At 39.2% G+C, this 19635-nt stretch overlaps 1 protein-coding gene across 1 annotated transcript; it reads right to left on the bottom strand.

The window, feature by feature from the left end:
• Positions 1-1879: 1879 nt before the first annotated feature.
• LOC110046032 (NAD-dependent protein deacetylase sirtuin-7-like) lies at positions 1880-16200 on the bottom strand. The gene is made up of 11 exons (XM_020751694.2): positions 15173-16200; positions 14983-15087; positions 14848-14870; positions 14665-14712; positions 12598-12670; positions 12120-12218; positions 8432-8671; positions 8089-8169; positions 5343-5382; positions 5061-5127; positions 1880-4442 (listed from the first exon to the last, which is right to left on the bottom strand). Exons 1-11 carry the CDS (start codon positions 15398-15400, stop codon positions 4148-4150), a joined length of 1299 nt encoding a protein of 432 aa, XP_020607353.1. The 5' UTR covers positions 15401-16200; the 3' UTR covers positions 1880-4147.
• Positions 16201-19635: the final 3435 nt, after the last annotated feature.

Genomic DNA, 19635 nt, shown 5'->3' with positions numbered 1-19635 from the left:
TCATTCGGAGGAGCTCTCTATAAAAGCCCGGGTATAAATGTCACGCATGATAGGATTCCAGTCAAATTCGAGGACCATTCATTCGACGGCAGTGGAGAACACTCTGACGTCCACACAAAATCAACAGCATGTTCGAAAGAACTGCCTTGGAAATTCGTTTATAGTGCGCATGAGAAGGAAGAGAGACTGCCTTAGCCGTGAATGTAAAGAAACTTAAGGACACGAAAACAAAGAAAAATAATCACGAAAATGAAAGACTGTAGTTCTCAAAGTCTGTCGTTTTGTTGGTTTATCCACGTCATGACGTCAATTGAGTTCATCCACTTCATAACCTATTTCAATGCGGCCACTCATAAAATATAACGTCGTTGTTTCGTCATAACCAACCTTTAGCCGAGTTAAGTTATTTAGAAATTTTAACCAGGTTAAAGAAAGGGGGTCCAGATTGAGGGGTCCACGTTTTGTGCCGACCCCGGAAATGGCCGCTTACGGGTGAATCATTTGAATTTTAAGGGAAGGGGTGTGTTTGATTTTGTACACGCTCGAAATTTTTTAACCCTTTCATGCATGAAATGTTTCGTGTGATATGTGTGTACATGTTTTTCTCCGTGTCACATGCCTTTTATTGATTCGGCTGAACGTTTTTCGGTAGTTGGGCTCAGAGGTGCCTCACAAATTATGGAAAATTTAAGGAGGCTCTGAACCCAATGTACAGAATTCTTTTTAAACTTTGCCAAAAGTTACATCTTATCGTTCCAATGTACAAAATTCTTTTTAAACTTTGCCAGAAGTTACATCTTATCCTGCTATCAAAATTTGATAGCATAATAGGGCAAACAGCTCATTTGGTAAGATTTCTATCGCGAAAATAATATCAGGGATCAATAACAAGCGACACCATCTCGGAACAATAGCTTGGTAGGCCGAACATTTTAATCGAACAGACTTGTCAATTTCCAATAAAAGCGAAGGAATCAAGAAGAACAGCAACCAAAAAATTCAGGGGAAAAAAACCCCACACAAATTCGTTCAGTTAGGGAAAAAATGATTATCGCCATCTTACTTACATTTAAGACTTTGTTTTATTGGTTCTTGTCCTCTTACACTTAGGTGATCGTGATCGATTCTAAGCACATGACAGTCGCTTTGACTTGAACAAGGCGTATACACGTTTTCAAACCTTTCGTCGTTTTCCAAAATTTTCCAGAATTTAAACAACTTTGGAGGTGATTACGTGAAGAACATTTCTGCAAATCAGGGGGGGGGGGGGGGGGGGCTCAAAACGTGAACGCACGTAGATGCGCGAAAAATTTTCCCGCCTTTTCATAACATCACTTTGTTTAGATCTACGCGAAATGTCCACATTATACAGTCGACTGAAGAATTTTAAATAAAACAATTTCGCAATTCGCGATTGTTGGATAGATGATTACAACAAATTACTTAGTGCCTCGTGTGTTATTTATCACCTAGTTTCTAACGTAGGCTCATGGAATAATTGTTAAATTTACAGTTAGACCTCTATCACCCAATTAATGATACATCCTCTCTCACATATTTGGGGTTCGTTTCTCGAAGGTCCCGAAAAGTTTTCGCACCCGGACAGCCATAGCAAAATCTCGAAGCTTATGATTACAGAGCTGTTTTATTCGCGTATTTTTAATATGAACATATGCTCCCTTCATTCAAGAAGTTTCAGGCGTATACACTTCGCCGTTTTTAGATACAGATGAACTAAAAAAGGTTTTACGGGCTCGAAAAGTTTCCGGGGCTTTCGAGAAACGGGCCCCCGGTATAGTGGGATACCATGTAGTCATTGGGAACGGACAAAGAAGAGAATACGTTTCGTTCTAGTGAGGTAGTTTTCTCTCAAAAGAGATAAGTCAAAATTCCAGTTTAATTTTTATTGCCTTAGTAATACTGACAATAAATAAATTAATAACAATATCCATCTCCCCCACGTTGGGGGTCGACTAAGTGCCCCAATGGATCGTTTTCACGTGACGTCATAACTTTCTAAAAACCAAAACTAAAGAACCACCAAAGTTTTTATCCTCATCAGGCATAAGAGGCGGTATATTTATATCTGTTTACAATTTTACAGCTCAATAGCGTGCTTCGTTTGGAATCCAGAGCATTTTGAATTTCAGGGTTATGGAGGTGCGTGACACAAGGCTACGATCGAGTTTGTCGAAAAATATATACTTATCTCATGATTTTGAGCCTTTTTAGAAGTTAGAGCATTATGAAGTGCTTATGTAAATGCTTGTTTGATCAGTGCTGATAATCAGTCGCCTAGATAGCCAAAGTAAGTTCCAGATGTTTACACTATTTTCCGGCCGCCATATTGGTGTACCACGGAGGTACACCAACAAAGCGTTTTCATACTAGGCTCTGCGAAACATTTCGACGAATATCTGAAGTTTGGGGAAACGCGCAGGCCTAAAACTTGGAGGAGTGTCTTATTTAGTTATCTTCTATAACATCATTATTTCATAGCTTTTTCCACTGGATGGTTTTCGATTTCTTTTTTTATTGCGTGACAGTGAAAACGATCTATATGGGCGGTTGGGTGGGGGCAGTGCATTAGACCAGCTGTAGTTTCTTTCTCTCAGTCCATATACATAGTATATATTTATGGCACTGTTTGGTCAGTATATACTCTCGGCGCATCTTTATTACCCCCACATACTAAAAAGAACTTATTTTAGACACCATAGTTGTTTTCCGTTCACAACACTCCTCCTGTAATTTCGGTTGGAATGTAAAAGCAACACGACTTTCCAGTTCAGTTCACTGAAAACTTTCAGGAAGAAACCGCGGAATTTCGCAAAAGGTAGTTCGTTTTCCCGTTGAGCCGTTAAAGATGTGCTACATTTACCGTTGTGCATTATTTGCACAAGTTCCTAGGGTTTCGGCTTTCACGCCTTCACGCCTCGACCAGTATCTTCCAATGGGAAGAGTTTTGAGGAGTCTTTGAAAACCACACTGATAATGCACCCAGCTTCAAATAAGTGCCCCCAGGCAAGCACCCCGTCCGCTCCATCCCCCAAGACACCACGAATACTGAAGAACGATAAAGAAATTGAAGTGGACGTCAGGGCCTTGAAGTGAAGTGTTAATGTGTATCGCACACTCAACTATGTGTTTCTACAACAGGATATTTCCCAAACTTTGCATTAAAGTTTTGTGTTAACCTGAAGTGAAGACAATGTCCTATTGAGACCAAACTTTGAGTACAAAAATAAGCGCGCCCGTCTCGCACGTCTAGACTTTCCGGTTGCTATTCCGGCATTTACGGTGTGGCTTATTTATTGAGAACAGGGGGGATGAGCGGGCTTGGAGTTGACGGGGCCATAAGCACCAGCCGTTACGCCTTCAAAGTAACATCTGAAAATTAGTTTGCGTCAAACCACTAACTTACAATGTCAATCTCTTGACAACAATCACTCAATTTTCAAACAGGTTCGAAACAGTATGCTCTCAAAGCAGATTTTCTTTTTTGTTACAGCTTCAATTATTTAAAGAATTCACAATCAGCCAATCAAAAGCCTTGTCTCCACTATCATGCGATATCAAGCCACTGACCCGATATGGCTGGATTTTTGTTAGAAATGGATAGGTTGGTCAATACTTAATCGTACCTTGTTGATACGCTAATACCTGCCACACCTATTTTGAACAGAATTGTTTTTCAAGGTCATCACTGGAGATATAGTTGTTACACCTAACGTACCATTTAGATAGGCTTCGGCGGCATATCTGGCGAGTTTGGTCAAGCCATGGTTTGTATCTTGCCGAGACCCAGTCAAGCAAAGATACAAACCATGGATGGTTCGACCAATTAAGCCTGATGTATTGTTGAAGTTTCCTTCGGCGCATTTCTTTGCATAATTAATAAGCGTTACCGAAGGGGCATTCATGAATCCAGTACTGGTTCAATCATGTATGTCCATTATACTCTCATAGCCAATAACTAACACAATAAGAGAGCAAAATTAAGTGGCATATTTCAATATTTTCCTCCAACGCTGACGAATTGCAGCTACTCTGTAAAGGTTGCTCTTGGTTACACCCCTCAGTACTTTCGTAACAATATATAATATTATTAGTTGAAGTCTGTTGCCGGTTGAACCGTGGGTAGTCATCATCTTAGTCTTCTTTTCTTGCTCGGTTTCTTTGCTTTCGCGTAACCTTTACCAAACCAACCTGGACGTTTCGGACTTGAACGAGCACCATTCTCCGTTTTGCAGCTGTATGAATTACTTTCCTCACTGTTGTTACAGTTACTATCCTCCACTACCAGATATTCATTCCTCCCGTTATCAGGAGATTGGGCCACAGGGCACTGTGGTCCAGACATGGTTAAGTATTTGGTACTAAAAGTGTCCAATTCATGAGGCCTTAGTGTCGTCGCTAGTGTAAAAAGAGAATCTTTGCTTCTGCAAAACGTAAAAGATGATTGTTCCCATGTGATTCTGAACTCGCTCGTTTAACAAGAAAATAAAACCAAGCTCAGGAAAAGAGGCCATTGTGACTTAATACAAATATCGCACGAAGCTCCACATACATGTACAAGCCTTTATACCACGCCATAGAAAATACAGCCAATCAAAATAGAGGAAAACCGTTGCATATATAAACAATAGCCTCCATTTGGCGCGAAAATATGCTCGGATATTTGTCCTTGGACATTATCTGTTCCGTCAAGCGAACAGTTTTCCGGAAAACTGTTCGCTTGACGGAACAGATAATGTCCAAGGACAAATATCCGAGCATATTTTCGCGCCAAATGGAGGCTATTGTTTATATATGCAACGGTTTTCCTCTATTTTGATTGGCTGTATTTTCTATGTCATGGTATAAAAGCTTGTATATGTATGTGGAGCTTCATATCAAGCAACATTTTTCCATGGTCGGCACTCTTTCACATCACAGAAATGCCTCCTTCACCTGGGTTGTACTTAATAAATTACGTAAAATGATTATTATTTAGATCAAGTGAACATTTTAAAAGGTGACTGGTGAGTTAAGAAAGAGACTGTTGATTAAACACTAACCTTTTGTACTCTGGAATGGCAAGATTCAGTTTGTCCATCACTCTTTTCATAACATCATCACAGCGACCTATAAACACGTTGAGAATATGGAGGTTAGTTATTTGTAAGAAGATTCAGTGTGTCGGAAGCTAAAAAGTTGGTTATAAAGAAGGCTATTTTTGGGATACACCTCCCAGCATGCAAAACAATGCATGCGCAGCTGCAAAGCACAGAGATGTGTCATTTAAAGAGATACCTCCACAATGATCAGAGTACATGTATTTTAAGTGAGACTATTCTTACCACTAATCTTCAAAGCTGCAAGATCATCCTTTGGTGTCCACTGAAATTAAAAATGCAGTGCATTTTAAGACAAAATTGTTTCACCATTTTAACAGTTAAGCAAATTTAAATAATACTTCCTGGGCAATACATGAAAATTAATATTTTAAATGTTCTCACGCTCTTTTTCACCAGAACATGTATATGAGATGAGAGATGAGAGATGAGAGATGAGAGATGAGAGATGAGATGAGATGAGATGAGACTTTATTAAACACTCCAATGAGGGGCTTTTCGGTGATACTGAAAAGGTATCTCTTATACTGCCAAAAAACACTATCAGGCAGGCCAAAAAAACTCCATAACTACTTCGAGTTATGCTGTTGATGCCAATTGCATGCTTCAGCATCTCAGATGGAAAGACCTGTACACCCAACATCAAATTGATAAAGCTCTGATGGTATATGGGTCTCTGAACGGTCCTTTTCCCGAATACCTCTCATTCAAATTTCCTAAATGGAATGTAATATGCTACTCTTTAGGAGACTCCGCAGACAAACTAGTTGTTCCCTTTTCATGAACTAACTTTCCCAAAAGCAGTTTTAGGTACAGTGGTGCAACCCTCTGGAACAGCCTACCCTGTAACCTTGGAAAGGCTAACTCGCTTGAAAAATTAAAGCACTTGCTCAATCTTGAATTCATAAAACAGATACAGGGCATTCATGGAGAGCATGCTTGTTATTAGTACATAATTTTTCAATTCTGTACTAAATGTATTATAATGATAATATTAGTTTTAATATAGATATAAATATATTCATTGTATTTGTAAATCCTGATGAATTTTCACCGTGTATAAAGAAAGATAATTTTAAGATTAAAGATGAAGTTTACTAGACTGGTACCACAGTGTCAGCTGATACTCCTGGGGGACACACCCATATAAAAAGGACGGGGGTGCTCGTCGGAAATTTTGAAAAGAACCCTTAAGAGGTATCAAGATCCTGTTTTGTGGGCGTGGCTTGAAATTTTCTTCAGCCCTAAGAGATACCAATTCTGAACAAAACATTATCTCCTGTCATATTTTTTATAATAATGATAATAATAATAATAATAATAATAATAATAATAATAATAATAACAATAATAATAATAATCAAAAAGGGACTAGAAACTTATCTTGGAAGAATTCCCGGCCAATTAAGCATCAGTGAACTACAAAAGATAACCTTGCTAGGTACAGCACACATTTTGAGGAGGGTGCTATCAAGCTAAAAACTGGCTATCCCCTAGTGCCCCAGGACCATGGTTTGGTCTTGGCCCTAAGGACTCTAAGCAAACATTACGTGAGGACGATAATAATAATAATAATAATAATAATAATAATAATAATAATAATAATAATAATATTTAGTGAGGGAATCCAACTCGCCAAGGGCGGTTTTCAGTGGAGCCCTCCTAAATAAGAATCACCTAAAAATGACATAAATAAGAGTTACCTAATAAATTACTACATGCTAAAATAAATAAGAGTAAAAAGAGTTCGCATTAGTTAAAAAGTTAAAATTCTAAAGATTAAAATTAGCTAAAATCATTCAAAAACGTTTTCAGTTTTGCTTTAAAAATAGATAAAATATGTGTGTCTTTTAATTCACGCGGGAGGCTGTTCCAGTCCTTTGCTGCTTGATAAATGAACATTTACTTGCCCCAGTTAGTGCGAGGGAGGGGCAAACGAAGATCGTTCAATTGTCTCGTAATGTGCGAGTGAACAGCTTGATTTCTAATGAAACTGAAGTCAAAATCTGTTGACCCAATTAAGCACTTATGAATTACGGTGCAACGATGAAAAAATCGCCTTAAAGCAAGTGGCTTGAAATCAAGGCTTTTCAAGGCTTGAGTTGACGAGCTTCGGATTGGAAGGCCCAACAGTACTTTAGCAGCATTATTTTGAAGTACCTGCAGTTCTGACATTATGTTGAGATTGTTCTTGTCCCCCCAAATGAGGTCTCCATAATCAAAGAGTGGTAGGATTACGGTGTCGTATAGGGTGACCCTGGCTTGAAATGGCAGTAGATTTCTAACTTTCCTGATTAGGCCTATCCTTTGATTAACCTTCTTACAAACAGATTCGATGTGATCTGCCCAGGACATAGACTGATGAAGTGTTACGCCCAAATACTGGAATGATTCTGTTCTATAGATTATAGTACCCTTTACTTGAATAGATATTTCCTGGATACGTTTTAGTTTGTGTGGACACCCAAAGATGACAAAGTTGCATTTTGATCAATTAAGAGTGCGACCAGTACCCTATAAAAGGTACCGCAAAAGCTCTCATCATGGACCAGGCTCAACACCCTAAGAGGTACCAAAACCACTTTTGTAACCCCCAAAAGGTACGATGGGAGTCATGCGCCATGCTTGTTTCCGCCGTCATGAAGCTGTCCCACTGATAGTTAAATCCATACTTGTAAATGTGAGCAATTTGAAATCGGTAAATAGAATTTCTTGTAACCTCCATGTGAACTTCCAAGTAATCGTCTTTGATTGTTCTCCCTATACTCCTCATGTCTTGGATATTCTGAGATAAGGCAAGAGGATTGTACTGCCCAGCTATTAAACTAGCTACAGCTGTACCATTATCATAGCAAGTGAATGGGTGTCCTAGTGACAGACGATTCCATATTTCTAATGTCCTGAATAAACAAGGTTACACAAGGCAGGAAGGACACAAAATGAAATGGCTAGAGGTAACAAGCATCTTCACCTGAAGGTTAACAATATACAAGTTGGGTCTTCTGGTCTTCACTCTATTCATCCCCCATAAAGCATGATATCTCTTCAACACCTTCAAGGAAAAGGAGTCAACATTATAGCAGAAATAAATTGATAACTATGATTTCGCATAAAGTACAGTTACAAAAACTAAAGTACTTTATTAAAAAGCCAAGGTTTCTCTTTACTCCGAAAAACAATAAAGAAATTCCATACAAAGTTGTGTCTTGAAATCACTGATGCTAGTGAATTCCACATCATGAAAAATGCCAGAAAAATAAATCTTCATATAAGCAGCTTAAGACACATTATTTAATCAAAACAGTGTACACCACCTTTAAGCTTGATCCTAAACAAAGAATACAATCTGCAATTTTTGCTGTCTCCAAAGCTCCCTCCCAGTTTAATGGCCATCTCAGGTTACCCTTTTCACCAAAATGAACTATGGTATCTCTTAACTGTGAACTGCATTCGTGGCAATAACGATTTGTTTGATGTCTTCTCAGTCTTGTGTTTTCCGTTACATCAAACAGGCGATAGTAGATCTTGTCATTTTCTTCGCACTCTGTGCAGACCTACATGTACAAAATTGTGGAGACATCAGCACCTGAAACTTATTTGTTTTAACATCAGAAGTATTTGAAACAAACCATTGGCTGACTGCTTGAGTGAGTTGGCTATAATCATCTCATAGACAAACAAATGCAAGTGGAATAATAATTGTTTTAATAATTATCACATATGGGGCCAAATTACTGAAAGCTGATTTGCTGAGAGAGAGGGCATTTTTTCTTAATCACGAGGGCACTTTTGGTAATCAAGAGGGCATAATTACTTGATGCCGATTGCCTGAGCATGCCTACATTAAGTTAGTTTCTGAGGGTCCACAATAAGGTTCTCGGATCCTGCTTTCCTGCCCAATTTTTTCTGTTAATCCCACCATCCCGCCCTTTTTTGCCTGGAAATCCCGATCCCGCCCACTTTTCAAAGACATTTCTGTGTTAATTATTTATTTGTTAAATTAATAATTAATTTAATTATTAACACAGAATATTTTTCAAAATAGATATCGTCTAAAAGATCACAAAAGAATTCAATGGCTAGCAGATAAGTAAGCACAAATGTTTAAAACGTTTCTTTCCGTAAACAGTTTATACTGTTTTGTTTTTTTTTGTCCACGTATCAGTGAAAGAAAAAGATTTTTCATTCCCATATTTAAGAAATTGTCCGTAAATACACTTGACAGTTTCTTTCAAAGCTTTCAGCGTCTTTACTTTCCTTGAAATCTGGGCTCAGAACTTTTCTTTCCGAATGAAGGCATTCCTTCTCGCACATCCTTTTCGTTTATATGGCGTGCAATTTGTAATGTCGCATACTTTGTACGGTAAATCACTATCACCGTCATCTGGTGTGGCCATCCTAGCCAAAACAAGACAAGCGCTTTGGAAAGGTCGAAACTAAGACTAGAAAGAATAGGATAGATCGGGGGGGAACAAGATTACAGCAGCAAGCGTTGAAAATGTTGGAAATGGACAGATGTCATTGATGTCAGGGGTCAACACAAATGATCCAAATCAGTAGGAGTAGGACTCAAAGACCTCATACAGTCTCATGATGCTAACGTAGTCAAGTGATAATGGATACGTTTGACAGAACCTGACAGGGCACAGAGCCATTGCTATTCATTACTTGAAACCTAACACAGCTATACACACAAAAGGTTCGTTTCTGCCAGCTTGTGGTTTTTGCACTGGTCAATAAAAATTTATGAGTTCACGTAAATCCTACTCTGTTCCTCTCACGAAACCCGCATCCCAGCCCTATGAAAACACAAAATCCTGCTCCCGCTTGTAATTGTAATTCCCGCTTCCCGCCCCTGTTTTCAGCTCAAATCCCAAATATCACGGCGAAAAAAAGCCAAATCCCGCATCCCGCCAAACCTATTGGGGACCCTTGTTTCCCGCTTCAAACAGATTTTGGAAAGGAATTTCAGAACATATCGCTTCAGTCTGAGTTTGACCTAAACATGGTTATTTCATCTTAACATGAAAGAAAATCGACATGCAGCAAAGTGCAGTCTTTTGGTGGAAAAGCAAAGGATTTTTCCATCCAAAAACGTATTGATTCACAGCCTGCATGAAAAAACTTTGAGTTGGTATGGCTCATTTCGCACGAAGCATAGAGTTACAGAACTTCATGGCTGCCAAACTGAAAGTTAATTTCTTCGTTTTGCTTTGGGTTGCCTTATTAGTGTCACGGGTCACCTTATCAGCACAAAAAAGAGCGTAAATTTTGTTGGTATGTTAAGTTTTCGTGGTGGAAAGGAGAGTTTTGGATTCAAGAAGTTATTAGAGCTTGTTTGGACACTTACTTGTTTACGTCTTTCATCGACTGATGAAATAGTTTCACACCGTTGCAAGCTTCGCAAAACAGGTGAATAAAATTAGATTGCTTAAGTTTTATTTGTTAAGAAATTGCTTTGAGTGAATTGAACTTGCTGTGTTTTGCTTACTATTATAGTAGGCTTTTCCCGTTCTACTGCCAGCCTGTTCTTTAATAACAACTGGCGAGCCTGTTTACGCAATGGCAAGATCTTGAAAGTTTTCATTTGTACAGAATTTTACCCTTTAGGTGATAAACAAGTAATCGCAAGTGCCCTCAGGCAATTAAGGATTAATTTCAAAGTTTTTCTAATTGCCCTCATTGCTTCACGACCCCAAAGAACTACAGGTATGCTTTCCATATTTGTAGAGTAATGGTGTAATTGCTCATATACCATGATGGCTAAACCAAATGAAAGCTATTAATTAAAATTACATTATCCAATGATCCAGTTTTTAATAATTAACAATTAATAATGGTAATAGGACAAAGTGGAGTCCAATTCGGTCTGTAATCATATGTTTTGAGTGATTAACAAAATTGGCTGACCCAGAGCAGGAGTCCGATTTGTTAATCACGAGTATGATTACAAACTGAATTGGACGATGCGAAGCCCTGTTACCAATTAATCAAAACTATTGCAAAATTCGAGAAATGAACAAACCATCAATTAGGCGCTGAACGATTAAACATCGTTACTGAAAAACGCAGCAGTTTACTCAACAAAGTACACCACAACAGCATGCGCAAAATGATGCGTACTGTCCAATTACAAGTATGACACGTACACTGTCCAATTAATGCTCTAATCAAAACAATTACAATTTCCTCAAATGTGATTGGTGCATAAACTGCTGTATTTTGCTCTAATTAATCTGCAAAGTTGTAATCGGACAGTGTAATCGGACAGTTGGCTGTAATCGGACACCTGTAATCAGACAGTTATATGAGCCAATCATTTTAAGTCCTCTCCACTAAATCCACCAATCACAACATTGATTACAATCACTATAGCAACCAATTCAAGAGACTGACTTTGTAAAATTGTGGACATCATGTCGTCCAATTCAGTCTGTAATCATACTCGTGGTTAACAAATCGGACTCCTGCTTTGCAGTCGTCCGATTTTGTTAATCACTCCTATGATTACAGACCGAACTGGACTCCACTCAGTCCTATTACCATTATAAATCAGGTTGCTGATAGCCAATCATGTTCGAGAATTTTGTTATAGTTTTGATTAAACACAGAAGTGGAAGTGAATAGTGGTGGATATTTAATGAAGCCATGAAGTGGCGAGGTAAATATCCACACCACTTTTACAAACACTGAGGTGAATAAATTTGCTTTTAGGATATACTAGTGGACAAAAAAAGAAACTGACAAATGGTGGGAAATTAAAAAATCCCAGCTTGAAGGTGAATAGTACTTTGTTAATCACCTCTGAAATAACCAATCAGAATGTGTGAAAAGCACTCTTCACTTGTGTAGAATGTATACTTAAGGTGGTTATTCCAGGTTACTATTATTTCTGATATTAACATTTATTTAATAAGTAAGTATCTACACTTTGTTGTAACTTGTTGCTATTAGTATTGGAGTTATTTGCAGTATCATAAGCATTGGCTACTACTGCTGCACCTCAACAAACATGTTCCCATGGACCTCTGACAATGCCTCTGGTGGAAGACCACTTCTGACATGAAGTCCATCACAATTCTGTGACACAACATGCTTGACCTGACAATGATAATGAAAGAAACAAACAAAAAAAATAAACAAAAACAAAAACTTATCTTAAGACGATTAAAAACTGCCGTACATTAGCCTCTTTTATAAAGGAATCCTGGAGATGCTTTTTTAAAGCACCATCTTCCAAGGAGATGACGTTTTTGCTTAATAGTTTATTTAGTGAAAACGCCTGTGAAAACTAGTGTAAGAAAAATATAGCAGAGGAACATTAAAGAAGACAACTTATCTGTGGGTTCCACTTGCCTGTTCAAAGCACCACGCAATTAGATACAGCAGACAATATGTTTACACACGGTAAAGTAATCAAGGTAGATTGGAGAAAACCTTCTAACTACACAAATGTACATAATCAAGGGAGAGTACTCACCAGTCTTTCCTGATAAAGCTTTGTGATGCTCATGTGAGTTAAAGTTGGATCAGCATCAGCCAAATTATATGAACTGAGAAAAGAAACAAAAACTGATCAATACCTCATTTATTCTTTCTCCTGTTGTAGTGTCACATTCACTAATTCATCAAGTTAAAACAAAGAAAATCATGAACGTGAAGGAGGTTTGGATACCCGGTCTTAATTAACATAGATTTTGACGATTTTAATTCTTTGTTTACTCCTTAGTTTTTGTTTCAATTGAGAAGATATATCAAACACTTGAGACTGTTTCATCAGCTATCCAAACACCTAGTATTTCATCAAAAAATAATACTCCACTGCGGGTTGTATTTTCAACCCTCTTCTCCCTGTTTGGATGTCCCGATGAAACACTGTCTCTTGTGTCTGATACATTACTTCACAATAATGGTGGGTGTCCTCAATTAGCACTTGTCTGAGGTTTCATTCACTTATCATCAGGCATGGTACAAGTTCTGAAACTCTAGAGAGGGTCTGATGACTACTGAAGCAGGGCCCCTAACTAACAAACATGTACCAAAGCTTGTGGGAAAAACTTTCCCACAAGTTAAATTTGACAGGGAGAAAAAGCTACTGCAAACCTTAAAACTTGTAGCATAAGTTTAAGAAAATAAAATGACAATTTTTTTTTACTATTGATTGGGTTTGATTGAGTTCATATACATGTAGTTCAGTTGAGTTCAATCAAGTTAGATCGTGTCCGATTTGAAACTGGATGGCATGGTGATTGAAAAACAACAGTCACCTAAAACCAAGGACAAAGTCGTGGGGGAATGGGAAGAAATCACTCTTTGCTGTAAGCTCACATATGCGCTCCCCAACAAGATTGCCAGCTATGTAGGGTACTTGGGTTATGAAAGACTCCCTAGGCTGATAGAAATGAATCATGAAATGGAATGGAACTATAGTGAAGTACGACTAACTGTCTACTGTCTGTTGAACTTTACTGATTTTTTTGAATTTGTCCATTTTACAGTCAGTTTGTCCATTTTACTGTAAGCTGGCATGTGCACTCCCCAACAAGACTGCCAGCTATGTAGGGTACTTGGGTTATGAAAGACTCCCTAGGCTGATAGAAACGAATCATGAAATGGAATTGAACTACTGTGAAGTAAGACTAACTGTCTACTGTCCATTTTATGGTCAGTTTGTTCTTTCATTTGTAAAACCTGTTATGTGTTTTCCATGCTCAAAGGTTATTTCAATAAAAATATATTACTATTAAAATTGACAGTTGCTTGTGGTAATTCATTGTTCTAGTTAATTATTAATTTGTGGCTGTTACTATGACAGACTGATCAAGAGGTATTTAGGTGAAATTTTCAATTTTTTCAACTGTGTTCGATTGAGTTCGATTGGATGCTATTAGTTTGGAAATTGAACGCAATCCAAATCTCTCACACAATTTTCTTTTGGTTCCATTAAATTCGATTACCAAACAGTTTGATTAGTAACATTGGGTATAATAGACACATTAAATGTCCTTCTACAAGTTGTGCTAGGTGAGACACCAATGCTTGTTCATGGTAACAGGTTGAAATTCATGTGAGTTTCCTTTTCTGAGGTCCAATTGATTATGCTGTTTAAGTTTTGATACTGTTGGAAGTTACTGATCTGCTGGCAGATAACAACTTTTTGGAGGTAACTTATTTTGAGAAACTGGCCATAGCTGGTTCTACAGTGAAAAGAGCTGAGCTGACTTCTTGTGAATGTATTTAATTTGCATTTTTTTTCTACTTGCTGGGGAATTTGCATTCTGGGCTGGTTCTCTGATCAGAAAAAGCTATCAGGTATAGCTTTATTATGCATGTATATACTGCTTTATCACATCAGTACCCTGAAAACACTACACCACAAAGCTACAACACATCCAGTGTATCATAGCCTTGAAGTTAACTGTCAAAAGCTTCACCTAAGAAGCTTAAGCAATTAACAGAGTTTAACCGGGAACCTGCTGCTCTGATAATTAATTAATAATACTCTACTAGCACACACACAAAAAAAAACAGTTAAAAAGTGTTTTACCCTAGTTTTTCTCCTCGAGACAGGCGAGTCCACACTCCATCAGGGCCTCTACAAATGTTACACAAGACTCAGTCTATATGACATGTTAATGAAAAGAAAACATACTATTTTGTAAACCTACGCTTATATCAACGGAGGCTGCGGTATCACTATAAATTTTTAATATATACAAGGTCAACTAACCTATAGTCAGGAATCGAGGCCGCCTGGAAGAAAAAGGACACATTATAATTAAGTCTTGCACAATGGAAATTAAAGAGGAATAGATGAACTTACTCACAGGGTTGCTTCACGCCCGCACTGATTAGTTTATCTTACCGTGCTAACTCCAGCACCAGTGTAAACAACCAGGCATTTGGCCTTCACTATTGCTTGAGCCAGTTCAGTTGTCTTTTCATCCAACACATCAGGCGGATCAAGCACCTATATCCCAAGAAATGAAGGGGTTATAAATAACACCCTTAAAAATGTAAAATAAACAGAAAATTGAAACAGCTTCACGACATACCTCTTCAACTCGGCGCTTAGCTAGTTCTTGTCGCAAAGATCGCTTCTCTATTTCTTGGACTATTTCTTGCGAATTAGCCATCATTTGCAGCTCTTCGTCATTTCTTAATGAAGGATCCTTTTTCAAAATCTGTCTAATGCTATTATATCGCTCCTTTGCCTCAAATTTAACAAAAATGTCGGCTTTTTGTGCCAACTTCCTCTTCTCACGGAAGCCCACGGCAGCCATCTTGGTTTCGTATAAACATTGATAAGTTTGTACCCAATAATTCTCACTCTTCGAGGAGGGAAAAGATCTGGGGGCGAACCTGCGCGACAGGGTATGTGTGATGGTACACTGTTTTTTTCGCTTGCATATAATTCGTGGTAGGCGCCTTCCCCTTCACCCCTTAAATGCTAACCACAAGCAAACAGCAGCAAATAAATGCTAACCGCAAGCAAACAGCAGTAAATAAATGCTAGACTGCAAGCAAACAGCTAGACTACGAGTAGTCCCTCTTTCGCTTAGTCCACACTGAGTCCATCGTGCGTGACGCGAAAGAAAACCGCGAGAAAAAAATGGCTGCGCGAAATCCTAGGGGCGATGACCGCCTAAGCCCAAGAGTTTGACCTATCACGGCCGAGTGATTTTTGGGTGTAGGATTTCTCATCTTGACGTCGTCTTATTACCGCCTGTTGTCAATAACCGCGGAAGATATCCTGAATAAAATTGCTCTACTCTACTCTTCAAGTAGCCAGGCAAAAACATATGCTGTGAGAAGTATATCTTCGTTCAGTGTTCGTTCAGCGAAACTGCGAAAGAAGTTTTAAAAAGAAGACGGCGAATGAGGCATCTTGTAACGATTTTCGCTGCGTCTGTAGGTGTAAATCTAAGTTATTGCGAAAATTTCAAATGCAGAGTTTCAACCGAGAATTTGCATTATGTATTCCCGGGGTATCTAATCGAACAGTTCGGTAATTTGAACACCACTCGTTCGATTGCCGAGCTCAATCGAACATAATCGAACTCACAATAAAATTTTGCCAATCGAACACAATCGAACGTTCGATTACCGAACTCTTGTTCGATAGGACAATTTTCATATCGCATGATAGGCACGTGGTCTGTGGAAATTCAGTCTTAAGGTCAAATCACTGTTGGCTTCCCCCTTCCCTTTTCACCCGACTTTCAGTAAACATGTCGAAAACGTCAGGAAGCGATATCCAGGAGACCCGGGAGGACACTGCACTTATCGAGATTTCGTGTAGTGTAAAAGGCTACAAAGAATGTCGGTTCAGTGTAGATGTGGGAGAAGAGTTTCTCATCCATAAGAAGATTGGCTCCAGGGGAAGAGCGTTTAAAGCCACTAACACTAGAGGGCAGTTAGGACATCTTGAGCGGACCTTGGTGTCACCTCTTTGGCCCTTTAAGGACGGGATGAAATGGGTCTGAAATGGTGAGTAATAGTTCCACTAAGACTAAACGGATTTTGTTTTCACCGGGTTTTGAAGAACACCCGGGAGAATATGGTGTAAACGGTGGTGTCCGTGTCAAGCGGAAATCCCATGACCACATGTCTGACTGGCTCGCGTGGGTGTATAATTGAAATTTACCCGGGAATGACAGTAGAATTGCTGTGTTTTAAAAGGTGAGGAAACGAACGGTGAATTTCAGTTAACGGAAGATGATCAAGTATTTATCAATAGTAAGCTTCCTGAGCTGTTTGAGAAAGAATCAAGACGGAAGAAACAGGAAGAAAAAGAAAAACAACATATATTCAACAACTAAAAGCAGGGGATCCAAAGGACATGACAGTAATTTTTCTTAGGGAAGTATTATTAGAAATGGGCCTTTCGTTCAAGTCGGGTGAAACAAAAGCTTATCGATAAAGTCACTCACGCAAGATCAAGCTTGGATATCACCCGGGATATAACTCAGCCAGTCGGTGCCATGGCAAACAGCGCGAGTACGATGGTGCAGCATGCGCAGCAAACATCAGTTCAATCCCAAGGCATAAATTTCGCGCGGCGTGATTTTGAGAACGACTCAAGAAGAACAACATTCTCATCTAACACTTACGAACAGTTTGATTACAAGGTTATTGCCTATATATTACGTTGATTTCGATCTAAGGGACTGTGCAATAAAAATTACCTGGAGGTGGGGTTGGGAAATTTGAGGGGAGGAGGGCATAGGAGAAAATGACAACAAGAGAGAGGGGGGTTGGAGGTAAAATTTAATACATACAGGGAGGGTATTACTTTTTCATTCCTTTCTGCAAACTGGAACAGTAGTGGAAGAGTTTTTAGAATTAAAATACTATCATTGAAATAAAACTGACAAGGTGTTCTGATCTATGAGCTGTTGTTTTCCTATCTGGAGAGAGGTCTTTGCAAGAGGTATGTTCCCAGTTCAACGTGGACGAGACTGCATGTAAAAGTTATGTACAGCACCTTGAGTTCCTCGATGCAAAAGCCAAAAAAACAGAGTAAGAGAAAGGAACACTCTTCCGCTTATTTCTTGAACAATTGAAAAAGATGTAAAAGCCCTTACCAACAAGCAGCTGAAAATGTATCTAAAGCAAAAAGGTCTTAAGATAAGTGGAAGCAAGGCTGAGTTGATTGATCGAGTTCTCACCAACACACGCGGGAACCTTAGTGCCAGAGATGCTGTAGAAGATGAGGAATCTCCCAATTCATGAGAAGATGACACAAGCTCAGTGTCCAGTGATTCTGATGACTCTTCAAATGAATCTTCGACATGCGTCGAAGAGTCATTTGAAGTGATGTTTGTACCGGAGGAAGAACTCCAACAAGTAAACTAGGCATGAGAGATTCAATGGGAGGAGACTTTTTTCAAGAGGGGTAGCCTTAATATTATCATTAGTGAGGGGGGGGGGGGGGGTTGAAATCAATTTTTGCCTAATGAGACGGGGGTATGACTTAGTTTTGGGGCATATTTCACCCATTTCCCAGCACCCCCCCCCCCCCTTCGGGTAATTATTGCACAGTCCCTAAAGAAAAAAATTGTTTTACTTGTCCACTTATTTTTTTTATCATCTATGTTGATTACGAGCTCTTCTGCCGAAGTAATTGCTATCATGCTAGCGACTGCTCTCCTCGTCTCCACGTCACTCTTGGCCGCTCTTGAAGACTTAGAGAGAGTTATGGCTGCAGCGCGGTGCCTACTAATGTAATCATTATAATTTTAAACACAACTGCCTGTGTTGCAGTTATTGAAATGGTACGATTTCTGTCTGTTTACAGTCACATCGAAGATAATCGTATAAGCCATTTCCTTTCAACACCCACACAGTACACCCGGGAGTACATGAGTAACAGTCGCTGACATTGACTTTGTTTTGTTTGAACATTGACATTCAGTATGAAGTTATTTCTCTTTATTCCCATTCAATAAAGGCTGATAGTGACTATACCCTACGTGTTTTACTACTTTCCAGTGTCAAGAGATATCGTCTGAACAAAATTGCATCGGATTGGTTCGATTTTGTTCGATTGGTTCGAAAATCAAACTCACAGCAAAATAGATGTTCGATTTTGTTCGATTGCCGAACCCAATCGAACACCAATCGTTCGATTGAGTTCGATTGGATTTTGGTTCGATTTTGTTCGATTAGATACCCCGGGTGTATTTGACATGGGAGATCATCCAACCGCGGTGAAATGTTTGCCGATAGCAGCGGAAAGTTTCAGGTAAATGTCCGGTTTCAAGTGAAAGTCCGGTTCAATCTTTCAAATCAGTGGACGGCAGAAAGGCCAAGCTCATATTCGCTGACTTGGACGTTGCTGTTGAGCGGCGAAATCACTAACACGCTCGCAGTCGGGTTGGAGGCGGAAAACTTTGCTAAACAAGACACTGGATAAATTTAAATTTTTCCAAAGCCTGTTGGCAGATTCGCAAGAACATCACGGCTTGCGAAGCGCGATTCCAATGTTTCGATTTGCTCTGGTACCGCTTCGATTTGCTCCGGTTCCACACATTCCTGCAAGACGTCACAGGTATCTTGAATGTTGGCAACACGTTGTCAACGCTCCTCACATAAGCCAATCATATTTTTGCGTTGTGAGAGCAACGCATAATTCAAACTCTTGGGTAGTCCCTCCTTTCGCGCGCTCCTCGCCTCCAGGATTTCGCGCGGCCATTTTTTTCTCGCGGTTTTCTTTCGCGTCACGCACGACGAACTAAGCGAAAGAAGGACTACTCGAAGTCTAGCAAACAGCAGTATATAAATGCTAACCGCAAGCAAACGGCAGTAAATAAAAGCAAACTATATATGTGTCCCACCGATTTTGTCCTACCATGAATTATATCCCAGCAGCTTTTTCAACAAAGCTTCCAAGTGCTTGCGAGAGCCCCGAAAGCAAGGGACTACTTCCAAATTAACCTATTCTTGCCATTTTGAGCACTCACTGAGACATCTTGGTCCGCTCCTATGGTCGCGGCTGACCACTGAGGAAAGGAAT

The sequence above is a fragment of the Orbicella faveolata genome, unplaced genomic scaffold, assembly GCF_042242905.1.
Source record: "Orbicella faveolata isolate gen_17 unplaced genomic scaffold, um_ofav_v1 contig_2, whole genome shotgun sequence".
NCBI classification, from domain to species: Eukaryota; Metazoa; Cnidaria; class Anthozoa; order Scleractinia; family Merulinidae; genus Orbicella; species Orbicella faveolata.
This window is presented reverse-complemented; position numbering and strand designations above follow the sequence as displayed.